Source organism: Girardinichthys multiradiatus, chromosome 9 (genome assembly GCF_021462225.1).
Source record: "Girardinichthys multiradiatus isolate DD_20200921_A chromosome 9, DD_fGirMul_XY1, whole genome shotgun sequence".
Lineage (NCBI taxonomy): Eukaryota > Metazoa > Chordata > Actinopteri > Cyprinodontiformes > Goodeidae > Girardinichthys > Girardinichthys multiradiatus.
Window position 1 is genome coordinate 5,942,142 of NC_061802.1, and position 18,670 is coordinate 5,960,811.

The 18,670-nt window shown below is 40.8% G+C and overlaps 1 protein-coding gene across 5 annotated transcripts in view; it reads right to left on the reverse strand.

Annotated features, from left to right (window-relative positions):
- Positions 1-18,670, reverse strand: part of LOC124873635 (discs large homolog 1-like protein) — a 170,944-nt gene that overhangs the window by 103,261 nt on the left and 49,013 nt on the right. For 2 of the 5 annotated variants that reach the window (XM_047374403.1, XM_047374402.1), the window contains exons 2-3: positions 12,643-13,071; positions 6,537-6,659 (exon numbers count right to left, since the gene is read on the reverse strand). The exons of 1 other annotated variant lie outside the window; for it this stretch is intronic. In XM_047374403.1, the coding sequence (XP_047230359.1) occupies positions 6,537-6,659; positions 12,643-13,071 (552 nt within the window). The remainder of the gene's footprint in view (positions 1-6,536; positions 6,660-12,642; positions 13,072-18,670) is intronic. 2 more of the 5 variants (XM_047374398.1, XM_047374404.1) reach the window with 2 other exon arrangements.

Below are 18,670 nucleotides of genomic sequence, written 5' to 3' on the forward strand. Positions count from 1 at the left end.
GGCACTGTGCCGGTCCGTTGTGGTGAAGAGAGAGCTGAGCCGAAAAGCAAAGCTCTCAATTTACCGGTCGGTCTACGTTCCTACCCTCACCTATGGCCATGAACTTTGGGTCATGACCGAAAGAACGAGATCCCAGATACAAGCGGCTGAAATGAGCTTCCTCCGTATGGTGGCCGGGCACTCCCTTAGAGATAGGGTGAGGAGCTCGGCCATCTGGGAGGGGCTCGGAGTAGAGCCGCTGCTCTTCCACATCGAGAGGAGCCAGTTGAGGTGGCTCGGGCATCTATACCGGATGCCTCCTGGACGCCTTCCCCGGGAGGTGTTCCAGGCACGTCCCACCGGGAGGAGGCCCAGGGGAAGGCCCAGGACATGCTGGAGGGACTATGTCTCTCGGCTGGCCTGGGAACGCCTTGGGCTCCACCCGGAGGAGCTGGAGGAGGTGTCTGGGGAGAGGGACGTCTGGGCGTCTCTGCTGAGTCTGCTGCCCCCGCGACCCGGTCCCGGATAAGCGGAAGACGACGACAACGACAATTATGAGTGGTCCAAAATGTATGTTTCCATATGCTTAGCAATCGTATATGACCGAGTTTCAGCTATATGGCAAAGCAAATGTGCAAAATCCTCTCAATGTGGTGGTAGAGATGCACCCCTAAAGACCTAAAGGTGTAACTGTAGCAATATCTGACTCTATAAAATGTTGATACTGATACAGATTTTTGTTTGCAAAAAAAAAAGAAGCTTTTCCTTCGTCTTCACAAAGATGTAGTACTTTGTTTGGTTCTTTCACTTAATGTCTGCACAGAAGGTTTGTGGTTTTAACATTTAAAATGATGGGAACATGTTCAATGGATACAAGCAATGGACATATATATATATATATATATATATATATATATATATCCTAATCATTAAAAAGTGATCTTCTTATCACACATTTACTTTGCTCTCAATTCCAGTGAGTGGGAGGGAGAGCAAATCGTTTGGGGAGGGGAGAACTAGTTCTCTGACAGAATGATTAACATGCAGCAGCAAATCTAAACAATCTCTGCATCAGTCTGCCTGTAATTCTGTCTTCATCTCATCTTTTGCCACTCCCTTGCCCACTGTTCCATTACTTCCTTCCTAATTATTTGCATTAACTTAATGACTAAAAGACACTAAGGTTTCTGAGTGAACACTTTGCTGTATGTGTGCTATGGGAAGAACGCAAATCAGACTTTACAGTTTTTCTGCATTGCACCTCTGCAGAAGTAGTAAATTTTACCAGGGAGCTATTTAATAGATTGGTTTGGCTGGTGCCTTCAAGGCACTTTTCAGGCTGACGTATCTCATAGGTGGTCAGAAAGTAAGTAAACTTAAGGTGCGTTCACACAGTGAATTAGAATGCGTCCCCACATGTCTCTTCACTGGCCACTTCTGATCAGGTCACCTGCTTTTTATCCAAATAAACAGTTAACATATGAGAAATCTGTCAGCTGTTTTTGCAGCAGAAAACAGTCTCCTTCAAATACTCGATCCATTCACAAAGACATTCAACGGCCTCCACTACCATCATCCAAACATGAGCCGTTCTGGTATGCATTCGTTGTTTTTTTTTTATAGGCTTACAGACAATTTAATTTATATGTTACAGGGCACAGTATCAACACATCTATGGTGATTAACTGAGCAAGAAGAAGCGTTCAGAGACTCAGATATCCTTCAACACCATTCACAGCCTGGAAAACAGTAACATATGTTTAAATTACCTGCAATATTTCCTCCTGCAATGCAATCATGTGTGCCCATTGTAAGGTGCAGCAACACATTATGTCCTCGTTCCGACACTACATAACAAGAGTTGCATTATAAAAATTGAACAACAGTTTTGAGAAGCAGAAATATGTGTGGAAAGGTCTAATCATTGATGAGGAGGGCCATTAAAAAAGACTGCCAAACCTTGGAACTAATCTCACAATAGTTTTATACTCTGCAGACATAAAATCAATTTATACGATAACCATGTTACTGCCTATGCATGACACATTCAATCAGATTAGCTCCTTTATGAAGAATCTTTCACAGTCCCTTTCACGAATAGAACTTTAATTAAAAAATCACCAAATATGTAAAGGCATGTCAGATGAGTAGGGGGTCATTTATTTGATATGACAAAACATTTGTGTTCACACTGTCATTTCTATTATGGCCATAAGTCCAACAGCAACTCCACAGTGTCTGAAACATATTCACACCCTTTTGGCTTTTCTCCTTTTTCGATGTTTTGTGGTACTAGTGGCCTTTATTAGACAATATCTAGACAGGAATTTGGCAGACAGAGAAGGCGAAGAAGACATGCAGCAAAGGTCCAAGAGTCGGGAATCGAACCCCGGACAGCTGTGTTGAGGACTAATAGCCTCTGTATGTGGTGCACAAGCTGTAACTCTACACCCTGCACAGCCTTCTCCTCTTTTTATCAGATTACAAGCACAAATGTCAATCTAATATGCCCTTCAAAGTAACTGTAATTGAGAAGTGGAAAGTGGAAACTGATACGTGGTTTTTAAAATTATTTTAGAAATAAAAATCTAAGAAGCGTGGTACACATCTGTATTTAGCTACCTAAATGAGTACTTTGTAATAACCCATGTTTGGTGCAAATACAGCTGCAAGTATTCTGGGGAATGTTTTCAACCAGAATTGTACATCTGGAGACTGAAATGTTTGCCCATTCTTATCTGTAAAATAGTTCTAGCTCTGTCAGATTGGCTAGAGAAACATAGATTTTCAAGTATCGCCACAGATTTTCACTTGGACTTTGGTATGGACTTTGACTGGGCCATTCTGAAAAATAAACATGGTTCAACCTAAAATATTCTATTTTAGCTCTGATTGCATGTTTAGGGTACTCATTCTTTTGGAAGGTGAACTTGCACCACCATCCCAAGTCTTGTGCAGCCTAGTATGTTTTATTTAGCTTAACCACCTTGCCATCATCTCTGGCTATCCTCCCTCTTCCTGCCAAAGAACATCCCCACAGCAACAGTTTGTTCAGGGTGATGTGCTATGGTAGTTTTGTGCCACACATGGCCTGTTGCTTGCATGCCAAACAGTTTAGTTTTGGTCTAATATGCCCAAAGTAGCATTTTCAATATCTTTGCTGTGTCCTCTGGCTTATGGAAAACTGCCAACAGGACTTCTTATGGTTTTCGTTTAGCAATGGTATTCTTCTTGTCGGCCATAAAGCCAGATTTCTAAAGAGTACAACTAAGACCTTGTTTACACATCAATGATCCATTGAAAACGAGATTTCTTTCTGTTTCTGTTAACACATCTACGTCATGTAAATGTGTTTGTTCTCTAACACATTTCTGAGGCCTACACAGAACCACTGTATTTATACAGGTTACAACCCCAATTCTGATGAAGTTGGGATGTGTTGTAAAACGTTAAAAAAAAAACTGAATACAGTCATTTGCAAATCTTGTTTAACCCATATGCAATGAAATACACTACAAAGACAAGATATTTAATGTTCAAACTAATAAACTTTATAGTTTTTTTTGCAAATATTCACTCAGTTTGAATTTGATGCTTGCAACAAGTTCCAAAAAAGCTGAGACAGGAGCAACATAACTTGGAAGGTTGAGGAATGCTCAAAAAACACCTGTTTGGATCATTCCACAGTTAAAAAAGGTTAATTGGAAACAGGTGAGTGTTATGATTGGATATAAATGGAGCATCCCCGAAGGCCTCAGTCGTTCACAAGCAAGGATGGGGTGAGGTTCACCACTTTGTGAACAACTGTGTGAGAAAATAGTTCAACAGTTTGAGAACAATGTTTCTCAACATGCAATTGAAGGAACTTAGGGATTTCATCATCAGTAGTCCATAATATCATCAAAAGATTCAGGGAATTAGGGAAATCTGTGCATGTAAGCGGCAAGGCCAGAAAACAACATTGAATGCCTGTGACCTTCGATCCCTCAGGTGGCCCTGCATTAAAAACCGACATCATTCTCTGACGGATATAACCACGTGGGCTCAGGAACATTTCAGAAAACCATTGTCAGTTAACACAGTTTGTCACTACATCTACGAGTGCAAGTTAAAACTCTATCATGCAAAGTGAAGGCCATGTAACAACAACACCCAGTAGCGCCGCAGGCTTCTCTGGGCCCAAGCTCATCTGAGATGGACTGACACAAAGAGGAAAAGTCTGCTGTGGTCTTACGAGTCCACATTTCAGATTGCTTTTGGAAACCATGGATGACAACGGAGACCCCGGACTGTTGAGCATCTGAAGTTGTAAATCAAGCAAGATTTACACCTACAAGAATTCCATCTACAAAGCTTCGACAATTAGTGTCCTCAGTTCCCAAACGCTTAATAAATGTTGTTAAAAGGAAAGGTGATGTCATGTAACACATTGGTAAACATACTCCTGCCCTGGCTTTTTTGGAACGTGTTGCAAGCATCAAATTCCAAATTAAGGGAATATTTGTAATAAAACAATAATGTTTATCAGTTTGAACATTAAATATCTTGTCTTGTAGTGTTTTTAATTGTTCATATAGGCTGAACAGGATTTGCAAATCATGATATTTTGTTTACGTTTTTAAACAACGTCCCGACTTCATTGGAGTTAGAGTTGTAAATGATACACAGGATGATTCTCTGTACAAGTTAGGTATTCAGAGTATAGGGAGCTGGATACAAATGCAGATTTTCAACAAGGATAACAAGTGTAAATACTTCCACAACTGAGCTTCAGTAAGTAGGTTATACTATTAAACCTGTTTGGTTTTGTGAATTAATTTAGTCCACATATTTTATTTAGTCATCTGCTGCCTCCCGCAGTTTAAAAAATATAACTGCAAGTAAAGTGAGGAAATTCTCTTCACATTCAGTGTCAGTGAATGTTATCTACACTCACAGACACTACAAAAAATTTACTTACACTGAAGGAAATTATAGTACCTGTACTATTTTAAAGCTTTTAAGTATGCGGTTATAATGGAATTTAAACAGAAATAAATTCCTTCTTTAATTATTCATAACACAAAAATATCTATTACAAAAAATAAATAACAGCTTCACCACATCAATATTGCCACAAACACAACACTCGCATGCACTCTGTGTTCAGTTACTGGATCACTGAAATAGTGTTTTTCAGAACAAATATATTGTTGAAGCACCTTGAACTTAAATTATATAGACAGAAGTACAATGAAGTAGGGGGTAGTAAGGGGCACATGTACCACTTTTAAATGCCAACAACGTGATCCTATCAGTGATAAATGTGTTTTTGTCATATTGTAAACATAATATAAAAAAAGAGTTGTGGGTACACTAGATATTCTCCCTCTAATTAAAATGAAGCAGTGAGGATCCCACTCATATTATGCCCTGCTGCCTCCCCTCTAGTTGTGTCTCCTTCCTCTAAAAATATAAACACTCCTGGAGTCATCTTTTCCTCATGTCTAATTTCTTTTGCCATCTGCCAGTTGGCCCTCTGGCACTTGGACTCCAAATGCACGGAGGAGAAATGCCCTAGTAATATTGGGAAATTTTAACACTTTCTGTGTGGTGTAATGGTGCAATGTCAAACAGTGCAACAAGATTCAAACAACACAATTTGGGAACATATTTTAAGTAGTCCAACAAATACATAAAGAAATTAATAATTACTGTATGCTGAAAATTATGGAGGTTAAATAGTCTGATTAGAATCAGACATTTTTTAGACATTGAATTTATAACGCAGAATTTTTATCCTGAGCAAAATTTCAACTGCAGGAATTTGCCTGCAAATGCGTTGACCTTCTGGTGACTCAAGCTAAAGCAATCAGCACTAGATCAAGTCAAACGGCTGATAATGCATCTTAACTTGGATGCCACCTGCCAAAAAAAATCCAAGAAAAAGAAGAAGAGTTGAGCCGCTTTTAGCCAATCAATTTATGCTCATTTGATCACACGACTCCCCACGCATCTGCCATGACTTTTCATTTAACCCAAAATGAAGTGACGAGGTTTAAGTTGGCCTCTGATTGCAGTCCGATTCTTCTGATTCTGTTTGATCCGGGAAACAGTTAAAGGGCAATTCCACCTTATTTTTCATTACCTTGAGCATCTTTAATCTGCTCCAACTCAAAAATTACAGTATTTAGACTCTTCAAACTTGGACTAGATTATTCTACACTAATAGCAAAATGTTTAAAACCCAGTTTGGGATTTGTAAAAACTTTATTTGATTTGTGAAAATTTAATAAAAGGCCATATCAGTGCAAGGTCAACATATTTGCAGGCGAATTTTCGCATTTGATTTTGTTCAGGCAAATATCATTCTTTTGAATTTTTGCAGGGGCATTTCTGGATTTGAATTTTTGCACAGGATAAAAATTCAGCGTTATAAATTCAATGCCTAAAAAATGACTGATTCTATTTTACTTCCTTAGAAAATGGAATTGCATGCTCATTTAATGTGAATCAGCTACCACATGCGTAACGCTTGAGGCCATGAAGACATGCAATGGCCATAAAGCAAAGATTACCTGATAGTAGGAGTGGCTTTGTGAATACAGGGAGGAGAAAGGCGGGGCTGGAACTTCATTCAGCCGCTCACCTTCTGGGTGAGGCCATACCTCATCATCAAATGGTACCTCAGGTGATTCTACCTACGATGTACAGACAAAGCTCAACTTAAAAACTGCAGGTACATATAGGAGGGTTTTATTACCACTACACAAGTGGTACCTGATAATTTGCAAACAGTTTCAGTCGGGAGTTTACATACACTTATCATGTATATGAGTTTTGTATTTATTTAGCGCTTTTAAATGGCACCTTTGAAGAGAATAAATATACAACGTACAACTTCAATGATTTTTCAATGCAACAATTTGGTGGACAATTTTAAATTGGATTTAGGGTTATGGGATCTCTACAATCTACACTGGGTCATATGTTAGATATTTTCTTGGGTGTCTGTACTTTGGCTGTGCTCAGATTAATTAGTCTCCCTCCTTCAGCTGCTTAGGAGCATCAGCTGCTCCACATTTAATCTGATTAGCTCTTCGGGTTTGCTTGTCAGGTTCCTCCTATGCCTCAGTATATTGTAGTCTCCTGGAGTCTGCCATTGACTTCATGTTGCCTGTTGCTCCAATGCCATATCCGTTTCGCTGCACGATTCTTCATCTGTGCTCGATGAACTACCCTCCCTGTGCAAGACTATTTGTAAAATTCTCTATCTTATTATAGAAATACTCAGTTTCACCTCACTCAGTCTCTACATTTGAGCTCTCCACAATTTATTCATAACATATACACAGAATCAGATATACACATACACCCCCACTGAACTTTGGTTAGATATCCAGGAGCAAGTTCCAACTTAACCACAAACTTTTTCCGTCGCTCAACAAAATTCTGTTATTGTTCTGGGTGAAAATGTAATGACTTCTTGGCAGAGTTAGTAAAGTTCATTTAAACTTGTTGGTTTTTAGTTAAGGACTTTCAGCATAGCCCACAAGTTTTTTTGGTGCTCGATATTGGGGGCTTTGGGAAGGCAATCCTTGAAGCCTATTTCAGCTTTATAAATATATTCCAAAACTTACTTTTATTTGTGTTATGGATCATTTTTGTTAGTTGGAACACCCAGTTGTTTGATCCAAATTATTCAAAGCTTATCTTATCCAAACTGTCACACTCAGATGAAAGACAATTGGCTAGAAACAGCCAGATGAATAACCACAGTGAAGGCAGTTTTATGTTACCTTGAACTGAGAGGAAAAAAAGAGTGTCTGCCCTAAATTCAACACATTCAGCTGAAAGTTGCAGTTGCCCACGTGGATAATCAAAATGCCTTCTCAAGGAAGGTTTTATGGCCAGAGGAGAGAAAGACTGACTGTCAACAGTGAAAAGAAATACAGGTCCTTCTCAAAAAATTAGCATATTGTGATAAAGTTAATTATTTTCCATAATGTCATGATGAAAATTTAACATTCATATATTTTAGATTCATTGCACACTAACTGAAATATTTCAGGTCTTTTATTGTCTTAATACAGATGATTTTGGCATACAGCTCATGAAAACCCAAAATTCCTATCTCACAAAATTAGCATATCATTAAAAGGGTCTCTAAACGAGCTATGAACCTAATCATCTGAATCAACAAGTTAACTCTAAACACCTGCAAAAGATTCCTCAGGCCTTTAAAACTCCCAGCCTGGTTCATCTCTGGATGAGCTAAAGGCCGCTATCGAAGCATCCTAGGCCTCCATAAGACCTCAGCAGTGCCACAGGCTGATTGCCTCCATGTCACGCCGCATTGAAGCAGTCATTTCTGCAAAAGGATTCCCGACCAAGTATTGAGTGCATAACTGTACATGATTATTTTAAGGTTGACGTTTGTTGTATTAAAAACACTTTTCTTTTATTGGTCGGATGAAATATGCTAATTTTGTGAGATAGGAATTTTGGGTTTTCATGAGCTGTATGCCAAAATCATCTGTATTAAGACAATAAAAGACCTGAAATATTTCAGTTAGTGTGCAATGAATCTAAAATATATGAATGTTAAATTTTCATCATGACATTATGGAAAATAATGAACTTTATCACAATATGCTAATATTTTGAGAAGGACCTGTATATTGTAGGTTTTATATTTCTTATTTATTTATAGCTGTATCATTTTGTGCTATCTGTTTTGGGGACAACTGTATACAGATTTTACTTCCTATTTTGTGCTACTGATTCTATTCTATTCTATTTTAGTCTATTCTTTTGTCTTGCACAACTTGGATGGAATAAAGAAGATGGAAGACAACCTACAAAATTCTGGTAAGAAGAGTGGTCAAAATTGTAGCCATAATTAAGCCAGAAGCTTTGTTATCTTAGCAACTTGCTAAGAGATTTAACCAAATATCAGTGTGAGCCTGTCTGGATTAAAGAAAATTCACAAAAATTGATGATGATAAGTGCACATAAACGTATGACCAGGACTGACTTTGTATCACAACATGCAATATTTTAGTCCTAAAAATAAGCATATCCTTTCTTAACATTAAGACACAAAATAATATATACTGTAAATTGTTCAGTCATGATAAGTTCTGCTAAAGGCTGAGTGTAAGTATGCGACAATGTCCTAGACAAAAGAACATAAAAAATTAGACCCTGTGAATTTCTGTCAAATTTAACATAGTGTTAAAATGTATCATTGAATCTGTACATTCAAACTCAGAACACTCTCCTAACAAAAACAAACTTTACGGCACCTAGCGTTTAATTTTTTCCTCATTAATAAACTAAGTATATAAGATTTTCGCACATCACAGATTTTTCACATGGCCCTGTTTGCAGTTTGGAAATGAGGTTATGCAGTGCATGATTATGGGCATAAATGATTGAAAGTAAAGACAGAGAGAAAGGAACATTTACACGGAGAGAACAAGATGGCTGGTCCATCTGCCATACAAAAGGAAGCCAGAACCAGCACCTGTGGTCACACACATTCAAATAAACACACACCATCTGGGAAGAAGTTCTCAAAATAAACCCAATATCCCGGCAGCAAACACACATGCTGACCGCATATGGAGGAGCTCTTCTTGCAGATTTTATGCAGACAGACAGGTGATAAGCTGCTAGAATACAGCAGCCTGCTGAAAGCATTGATGCTAATGGTGATAATGATGCTGCTGTGTGGTAAAGGTCAAATTATCCCAGATATCTCCCCAGCTAAACTTCAAAAGCAATAACCCTAAGACCTCGCCAATATTGGGTAAACATAGAGCACAATAAACAGTTTTGTTGTGATTTTGGAGTGAGTGGTATCTAGTCACAAGGTGGAGCTGCACAACAACTTTTCCTGCAACAGAACAATACAATGAACCTCCTCATCTTTGTCCAAAGTTTTCCAGGGAGTTAACCTATTAACTGGTGTTTACTGACATCTTAGTCAGTGCAAAGACAAATACCTGACAGCATTTAACCACCTGGAGCTGAAACACCACAAACACACACACACACACACACACATACACATACACACACACACACACACACACACGCACTGCTCGGCTATGACTGTCAGCAGTGAGCCATCATTCAGCTACGAAAGGTATCCCAATATTCAGATACAGACATGCTGCTACTAACATAGGGGCAGATTTAATAAAATACACCACACATGCCAGAACTCAAAATGAGGAGGGAGAGCAACATGATATGATGGAACTGAAACCAAAATCAAAGAAAGGAGGAAGACAAAGAAAATGAAAAGATTTGAAAAATATAATAACCCAGACATTAATGGCCTTATTATTACCAGGTTTACAACTGCATGACAGGAAGTGATTTGTTCCTGCTAATGGTTGTTTATTTCAATTTGCCAGTTGTTAAATAACCAGTTGCTGTAGCAACTATGTACAAGTAAAATCTAAATACGTTTCATGCAAAACATGCAAAATGATGTTAATATGAAAGAGTGTGCATGTCTAGCTGAATATGGGTGTGTGCAGTCTTAGGCATGCCAGTACAATGATACAAGCACTAATTCTGATGCACATGCATTCAAATCAACCAAAATAAAGAATATTTAAGAAGACAAAGTTAGTGAAACACATAGGATGAACGCAAGACAGATGCAGACTGTGCAGAAAAGACAAGGATTTCATATCAAAAAATAGGGCAGGACTCAGTCTCAACACCTAGTTCTGTAGAGGTATTCTCCTGGTAGAAGGACAACGTCTGTGCCTGAATGTGAATTTAGATACCCTTGACTCCAGGAATTTGTCCACTATGTTTAACTTAATTGAACAGCTACAGGTTTAAAGCAAGCAGCTGAAAGCACTAATTATGTTTTAAACAACATGAATTTGTAGTTTGAAGTACAACAAGTTTACATACACCCAAGCAATGCCTTGCAAAAGTATTCATAGCCCTTAAACCTTTACACATTTTGTCACATTACAGCCACAAGCTTCAATGCATTTTGTGGGGATCTAATGTGATAGACCAACATACAGTAGTGCATCATTGGATACATGGATACATGTTTTTTAAATCGTTTACAAAAACAATCTGTAAAACTGATGGTGCATAGAATGTATTCATACAATGAAATCGAACACAACAGTTATCTAAACTGACAGACGGGCAGTGAGAGTATTACTCAGAGACGGAGTTGGAGAGCCCATGGTAACTTTGGCGGAGCTACAGATATCCACAGCTCATGAGGAAGTTTCAGTTTAATGGACAACTATTATTTGTGCACACTACAAAACTCTTATTTTTGAAAGGATGCTATAAGAAGTCCTATTTGCATTTGAAGCAGTCCATACAGAGAACACAGCTAAGATGTGGAAGAAGGTGGTCAGATTAGACCAAACTGAGCCCATGGGCCTTCAAACAAAACACTGCGTGTGAAAAAAAATTAACACAGTACCTCACAATGAACATACCATGCCCATGGTTAAATATGGTGGTGGGAGCATGTAGTGTGGGTATACTTTTCTTCAGCAGGGACTGGGAAGCTGGAAGAAACCCTAAGACTGCAAAAGACTTGAGACTGGGGTGGAGATTCATGTTCTTGCAGTACAAAAACTAAAAATACATCGAGAGCCAACACTGAAATGGGTTAAATTAAAGCTTATCCATGTGTTAAAATGAAGTCCAGACCTAAATCAAGTTAGAAAACTTTGGCAAGACTTTAAAATTTAGACAAAAATTGTAGTCATTAAATGTGCAAAGCTCATAGAGATGTAAAAATACAGCTGTAATTAAAGTAAAATGTGGTTTTACAACCTACTGGTTAATGGGGATCAATAAAAATGTGCTTTTCAGGTTTTTATAGGTAAAAAAAAACAATGTATAATTTTAATTCTACTTTACAATTATGCACTACCTTGTGTTTGCGTATGATATAAAATCCCAAATCGAATACAATTAAAAATTGTGGCTCTTATGTGACAAAATGAGAAAAATGTCAAGGGGTATGAATACTTTTTCCTTGTAAATCTCAGGGAAATGTGGGGTTGTCTATCTTCTCATTGGAATGTTAATTTTGCTCTGCAAAATAAATGGATCAAGCAAAGTGGGGCAGTTGCTGCCTGAAAGCCAGGGTCTTTCAGCATGGAATTTACATCTTCTCCTTACATGCGTGGGTTCTCTCTGGGTACTCCAGCCTCCTTCCACAGTCCACAAAGTCCATTGTATGTCAATTGTACCCTCTCTATAATCATCACTGAGTTCAGCACTGGCACAAAAGGTATTTGAAGGTGTTTGCTAAACACCCCAAACTCTTAAACTTGACTAAGAGGACGCTGACATAGAAACAATAGAGTAGAAACAAAAGTGCATGATCTCATTTGAAAGTAACTTGATCACTTCTGTCTTGGTCAACACTCATGATAGCTATACCTTGCAAAACTATTCTTGGAAAGCAGCTCAAGTTGAAAGTTTGCAACTATCCACATGGACAAAGAAAAGCCTTCAGCAGAAAAGAATTGGCCAAAAATATGATGCATAAATAAAGTGACCACAACGATCAGTGATATGTTTGGGGTTGAGCAGCAAATAAAAAACAACATCAATCCATCTTCTACAACCAAAAGATGGACTAAAGCCACACAGAAAGCCACACCAAGTTACCTGAGCAGGTGCGATGTGTGTATGAGTGACGTATCCGTGAACATGCTGGATTTGAGAAAGCTGGCGTTCTGCCACCTGAACCAGCTCCGCTCCACGCAGGTCACCGTGGTAACCATGGGATCCATCCCTCCCCAGGGACCGTTCCCTTTCTCGCTCCATACTTCCGATGCCCCCTCCATCTCGCCTCCAAGTCCCTCTGTCCCTGCCTATTGTCCCTTCCTGCCTCCCCAGTGTTCCTCCATTTCTTCCTAAAGTCCCTCCATCCCTTCCAAGAGTCCCTCCATCCCTCCCCAGGGTTCCTCCACCCCTCCCCAGGGTTCCTCCATCGGTTATTTCTCCAGCTATTCCCATTGGATGCTGATGGCAGGTGTGATGGTGGAGTCTTGGAGCACCTGGTGAAGCTCCTTCCTCTTCTTGGTATCGATACTTCTATAGCGGCAGGACGGAGGGGTTGAGAAGTGGAAAAGTTTAAGAAATGCAGGTAAGGGAAAGGCAAAAGGACAGGATGAAAGGAGAAAATATGGTTTAGGGAATGAAACACGGGAAGTGAAACAGAAAGAAAGAGAAAGAAAGACAGAAAAAAAAGAGTTGTTAATAATTAGAAGAAAATCATATAGATTTAATTAAGAGTTTGATTCAAGATTTAGAAGAGTGGAGAAAAGAAGAGAGCATCAGTTCACAAACAATAACCACTGAAAGAGACAAACAGAGCGTGAGTGTGTGCACACATGCATATATAATTAGATGTTAGATAGTACATTTTCTTAGTGTAAGCACATGGGCCAGTCCAGGTGTACACCCAGCATGGCAGTAATTGTTTCCTGAGCTTCCCATACTGCACATGCATGACTTGTAGAAGAAGTTTTGAGGCAAAATATAGAAAAATAAAAACTGAGCCAGGATAGTGAAGAGGAGACAACAGTGCCTCGGGAAATAACAGTTTTTCTCTCTCTTCCTCATTACTGTACATCCTCATCATGCCTCTTTCAGTTGCAGATCCAGCATCCTACAACAGTGAGCCACACTAGTCCCTCTTCCCTGTCTCCTTCACAATTTCCAAACATTCTTTCCAGCTTTTTGTATCCCTTATTAAGTATTAGGCATTTTCTCTTGGCCTAAAGGATAAAGTACAGTGGAGGGAATGAGGAAAGCTAATGGGGGAGGGGTGTAGGCTTTAATGCCAGATGTGAATCTAACATTCAGCTGGCTGAGCAGCAAAAAGGAAGCTCATTGATACATTAAATGTAAATGAACCCTAGGTCTTTAAGTTATTGTTCTAATTTGATGGATCCAAAGATCTTAATCCTTGGTTTTATTTTTAGCATTTGAATTTAAAACAACCTGAGAACATGTGATTTGTGCAATGAAAAACAGATGGAATTTTTAAGCTTCATGACAAATAAAATGTGGCTCACATCAAGATAACAGAGTAATATTAGCAAAAGCAGCTCCTACAATTAAAGACGATCTAGATACAATCTCTACACCCCTTTAGACAACTTTATAAATTATACTCCGGAAACACAGCTCGATCTTCACCCGGGGTGAAGTTAAAGTGAGAATTTGCTGTAAACTGTGTGAAACATTCATTTAAAGGATTTGTAGCTCTTACACAGAATGACTGCTTAAACTAATATAATTTGTTTACATGTTAATCCATGCAACTGAAAGTTTTTAAAACATTTTACATTTACAAATATTACAGTTCCATTTTTGTAAATGGAAAAAAGTGAAAACAATCTGGCAGTTTTTGTTAATCTTTTTTTAACTGAATTTCAATTTGGCATGCTTATTTTTGCATTTCATAATTCGTGTTCACGCTACATTCTCACGCTACTCTCCAATTTTGCATTATTTGCTGTTATTTCAGCTTTTAACTTTGCTCTCTCTTTTCTCTTCCTAGAAGCTACATCTGGCCTGGCTCTGTGTCTACCTGAATCAGAATCAGAATCAGAAAAGCTTTATTGCCAAGTACGTTTTTGGACATACAAGGAATTTGTTTTGGCGTAGTCGGTGAAATCCACTCATCCAACTTAGATCCATTCACAATTCCCCCAAAGCAGAGGGGGTTATGCTCAAACATGCCCTTGATTAATTGGAAAGGACAATTGACAATTTTCTGATGACATTTATAACTCTTATAAGCAAGCCAAAACAAGGCAACTTTATTTATATTAACCCATTCATACACAAAGCAATCCAAACTGCTTTGTAGAAAATCAAACTCGTAAAAAATCAGGCAAACAGTTCATTAGAGAGACTCTATGATTAAAAGCTACACTAAACAAAAATGTTCTCAGTTGTGATTGAAAAGGATGCAACAATTTATGCCCATTTCCAGAGAGTTTGATGTAGAGCAGAGAAAAATAGAAACTAAATGTTGCCACACCTTGTTTAGTTCCAGTCCTAGGAAAACTAGGTGAGAAGGTCTCTGATGACCTGAAGGATCTACATGGTTCATACCTGACAAGCAACTCAGAAATGCATTTCGGTCCAAGACCATTAAGTGCTTTATAGACCAATAGTAGAATTTTAACATGTATATTTTACCAAAAAACAAGCCAGTGAAATAATTAACCCTGCAAAGATTTTTCTGAATCCTGTCTTAACAGGAAAACCTTTATTCTGTCAATGTTTATTTTGTACCATGATAGTAATATAATTAAAGAAAAAAGCCTTTGTAATTGTTAAAATTTAGGTATGAGTCCAACACGACCCCAAGGTTTCCAGCATGCGCTGTTGAGTTTAGTAAAGCACTGACTTCTGTCCTAGCATTTTTTGAACCAAAACTCTTGATAATTAATCAACCTTGAATGCACTGTAGACTGTCTAAATGAGAGCATAAGATACATGCAATAAACTGTAAAAGAATCAGAATCAGAATCAGAATTAGGGAATAAGGGAGAGTGTCAGGGTGGTTTCCAGGCTTTGTTAACCAGGCTGGTGGCAGATGGGAAAAAACTGTTCTTGTGGCGTGAGGTTTTGGTCCGGATGGACCGCAGCCTCCTGCCAGGGGGGAGAGTCTCAAAGAGTCAGAATCTTCCCTGCCCCTTCAGGGTCCTGGAGGTGTACAGTTCCTGGAGCGACAGTAGACTGCAGCCAATCACCTTCTCAGCAGACCGAATGACACGCTGCAGCCTGCCCTTATCCTTGGCTGTAGCAGCGGCGTACCAGATGGTGATGGAGGAGGTGAGGATGGACTCAATGATGGCTGTGTAGAAGTGCACCATCATAGTCTTTGGCAGGTTGAATTTCTTCAGCTGCCGCAGGAAGAACATCCTCTGCTGGGCTTTCTTGATGAGGGAGCTGATGTTTGGCTCCCACTTGAGATCCTGGGAGATGATGGTTCCCAGGAAGCGGAAAGATTCCACAGTGTCAATTGTGGAGTCACAGAGGGTGATGGGGGCAGGTGGGGCTGGGTTCTGCCTGACGTCCACAACCATCTCCACTGTCTTTAGAGCGTTGAGCTCAAGGTTGTTCTGGCTGCACCAGTCCAACAGATGGTCCACCTCTCATCTGTACGCGGACTCGTCACCATCAGAGATGAGTCCGATCAGGGTGGTGTCGTCCGCAAACTTCAGAAGCTTGACAGACTGGTGACTGGAGGTGCAGCTGTTGGTGTACAGGGAGAAGAGCAGAGGAGAGAGAACACAGCCTTGGGGGGAACCGGTACTGATGGTCAGGGAGTCAGAGACGTGCTTCCCCAGCCTCACGCGCTGCTTCCTGTCAGACAGGAAGTCAGTGATCCACCTGCAGGTGGAGTCGGGCACACTCAGCTGGGAGAGCTTCTCCTGTAGCAGAACTGGGACGATGGTGTTGAAGGCATAGCTGAAATCCACAAACAGGATCCTGGCGTAGGTTCCTGTGGAGTCCAGGTGCCGGAGAAGGAAGTGAAGGGCTAGGTTGATTGCATCATCTACAGACCTGTTGGTTCTGTAGGCAAACTGCAGGGGGTCCAGAAGGGGGTTGGTGATGTCTTTTAGGTGTGAGAGCACAAGGCGCTCAAAGGACTTCATCACCACAGAGGTCAGGGCGACGGGTCTGAAGTCATTAAGCCCTGTGGTCCTTGGCTTCTTGGGAACAGGGACGATGGTGGAGGACTTGAAGCAGGCTGGCACATGACATGTCTCCAGTGAGGTGTTAAAAATGTCTGTGAAGACTGGAGACAGCTGATCAGCACAGTGCTTCAGGCTGGCTGGTGAGACAGAATCCGGACCAGCAGCTTTCCGGGGGTTCTGTCTCCTGAAGAGTTTGTTGACGTCCCTCTCCTGGATGGAAAGAGCCGTCCTCGGCGTGGGTAGGGGGCTGGTGGGGGGGAACTTCAGGGTGGGGGTTGGAGGTGCCAAGGCCCCTCTTGAGGTTGGGGAGGTGGGGGTGGTGGATTGTGGCTGCAGCTGTTGGGGGGCGTCGTGGGGGATGGTTGCAGGACTGTCCCTTTGTCTTTCAAAGCGGCAGTAGAACTCGTTCAGGTCGTTGGCGAGGCGTCGGTTGTTGATGGAGTGGGGGGCTTTCGGCTTGTAGTTGGTGATTTGCTTGAGCCCTTTCCAGACAGACGCAGAGTCGTTGGCTGAGAACTGGTTTTGGAGCTTCTCAGAGTACAGTCGTTTGGCCTCTTTCACTGCCTTGCCAAACTTGTACTTAGCCTCTCTGTATATGTCTTTATCCCCACTCCTGAAGGCCTCTTCCTTATCCAGTCTTAACCTTCTGAGTTTAGCTGTGAACCAGGGTTTGTCGTTGTTGTAACTCACCCTGGTGCATGATGGTACACAGCTGTCCTCACAGAAGCTGATGTAGGAAGTCACAGCCTCTGTGTACTCGTCCAGACTGTTGGTAGTAGTCCTGAACACATCCCAGTCTGTACAGCCTAAACACGCCTGGAGATTCTCCACAGCCTCACTGCTCCACTTCCTTGTCGTCCTCACAACAGGTTTGCAGAGCTTTAGTTTCTGCCTGTATGCAGGAATCAGGTGGACCATGATGTGGTCGGATTGGCCCAGTGCAGCACGTGGGACGGCGTGATAAGCGTCTCTGATGGTGCTGTAACAGTGATCCAGAATGTTGTCCTCTCTGATCGGACATTTTATAAACTGTCTATATTTGGGGAGTTCGTGGGTCAGATTACCTTTGTTAAAGTCGCCAACGACGATTACTAAGGAGTCCGGGTTGGTCCGCTCCACACTCAGTATCTGGTCGGCGAGCATGCGCTGTGCGACCTGCACGTTAGCTTGCGGCGGGATGTAAACACCGACCAGGATGAACGAAGCGAACTCACGGGGGGAATAGAAAGGCTTACAGTTTATGATGAAGGATTCCAGGTCTGGAGAACAGTGCTGCTGAATCACTGTCACGTCGTTGCACCAACCACTGTTGAGGTAAAAACAGATTCCTCCACCTTTCGTTTTGCCGGAGAGTTCCGTGTCTCTGTCCGCTCTGTAGAGCTGGAATCCTGCCAGCTGCAGCGCAGAGTCCGGTATTAATCCACAGAGCCACGTCTCCGTGAAGCACAAAACTGCCGATGAATAAAAGTCCCTGTTTTTCCCCAACAACAGTTGTAGTTCCTCAATTTTGTTGGGAAGTGAGCGCACGTTAGAGAGAAATATTCCAGGTAACGGTGTTCGTAGTCCACGCTGGCGAAGATGTACCAGCACCCCAGCCCGTTTCCCTCTCTTCCGGCGTTTCACCGCATGAACAAAGGTGAGCGCACCTTTAACCAGAATGTCCAAAAATTCCAGAGCAGTAGGTAGAAAAGTGGGAAATAACTCCTCTGGTGTAGTAGCCCTGATGTTCATGAGTTCTTCTCTGGTGAGAGAGCTCCGGGTTTACCATCACAGAAGACCGTTTTAAAGCAAAAAACAAAACAAAACAATGCGCACCAACACGCCGAGGCGACCATCTGCGGCGCCATCTTGAAACTATGTAAAAGCTTAGAAAACAGGGAAAACTGTTCTACAAGAAATACAAGGTTATGTAAGCGTATTTTTCTGAAAACCTTTCACATTAGCAGGGATGTTAAAGCAGTAAACTAATA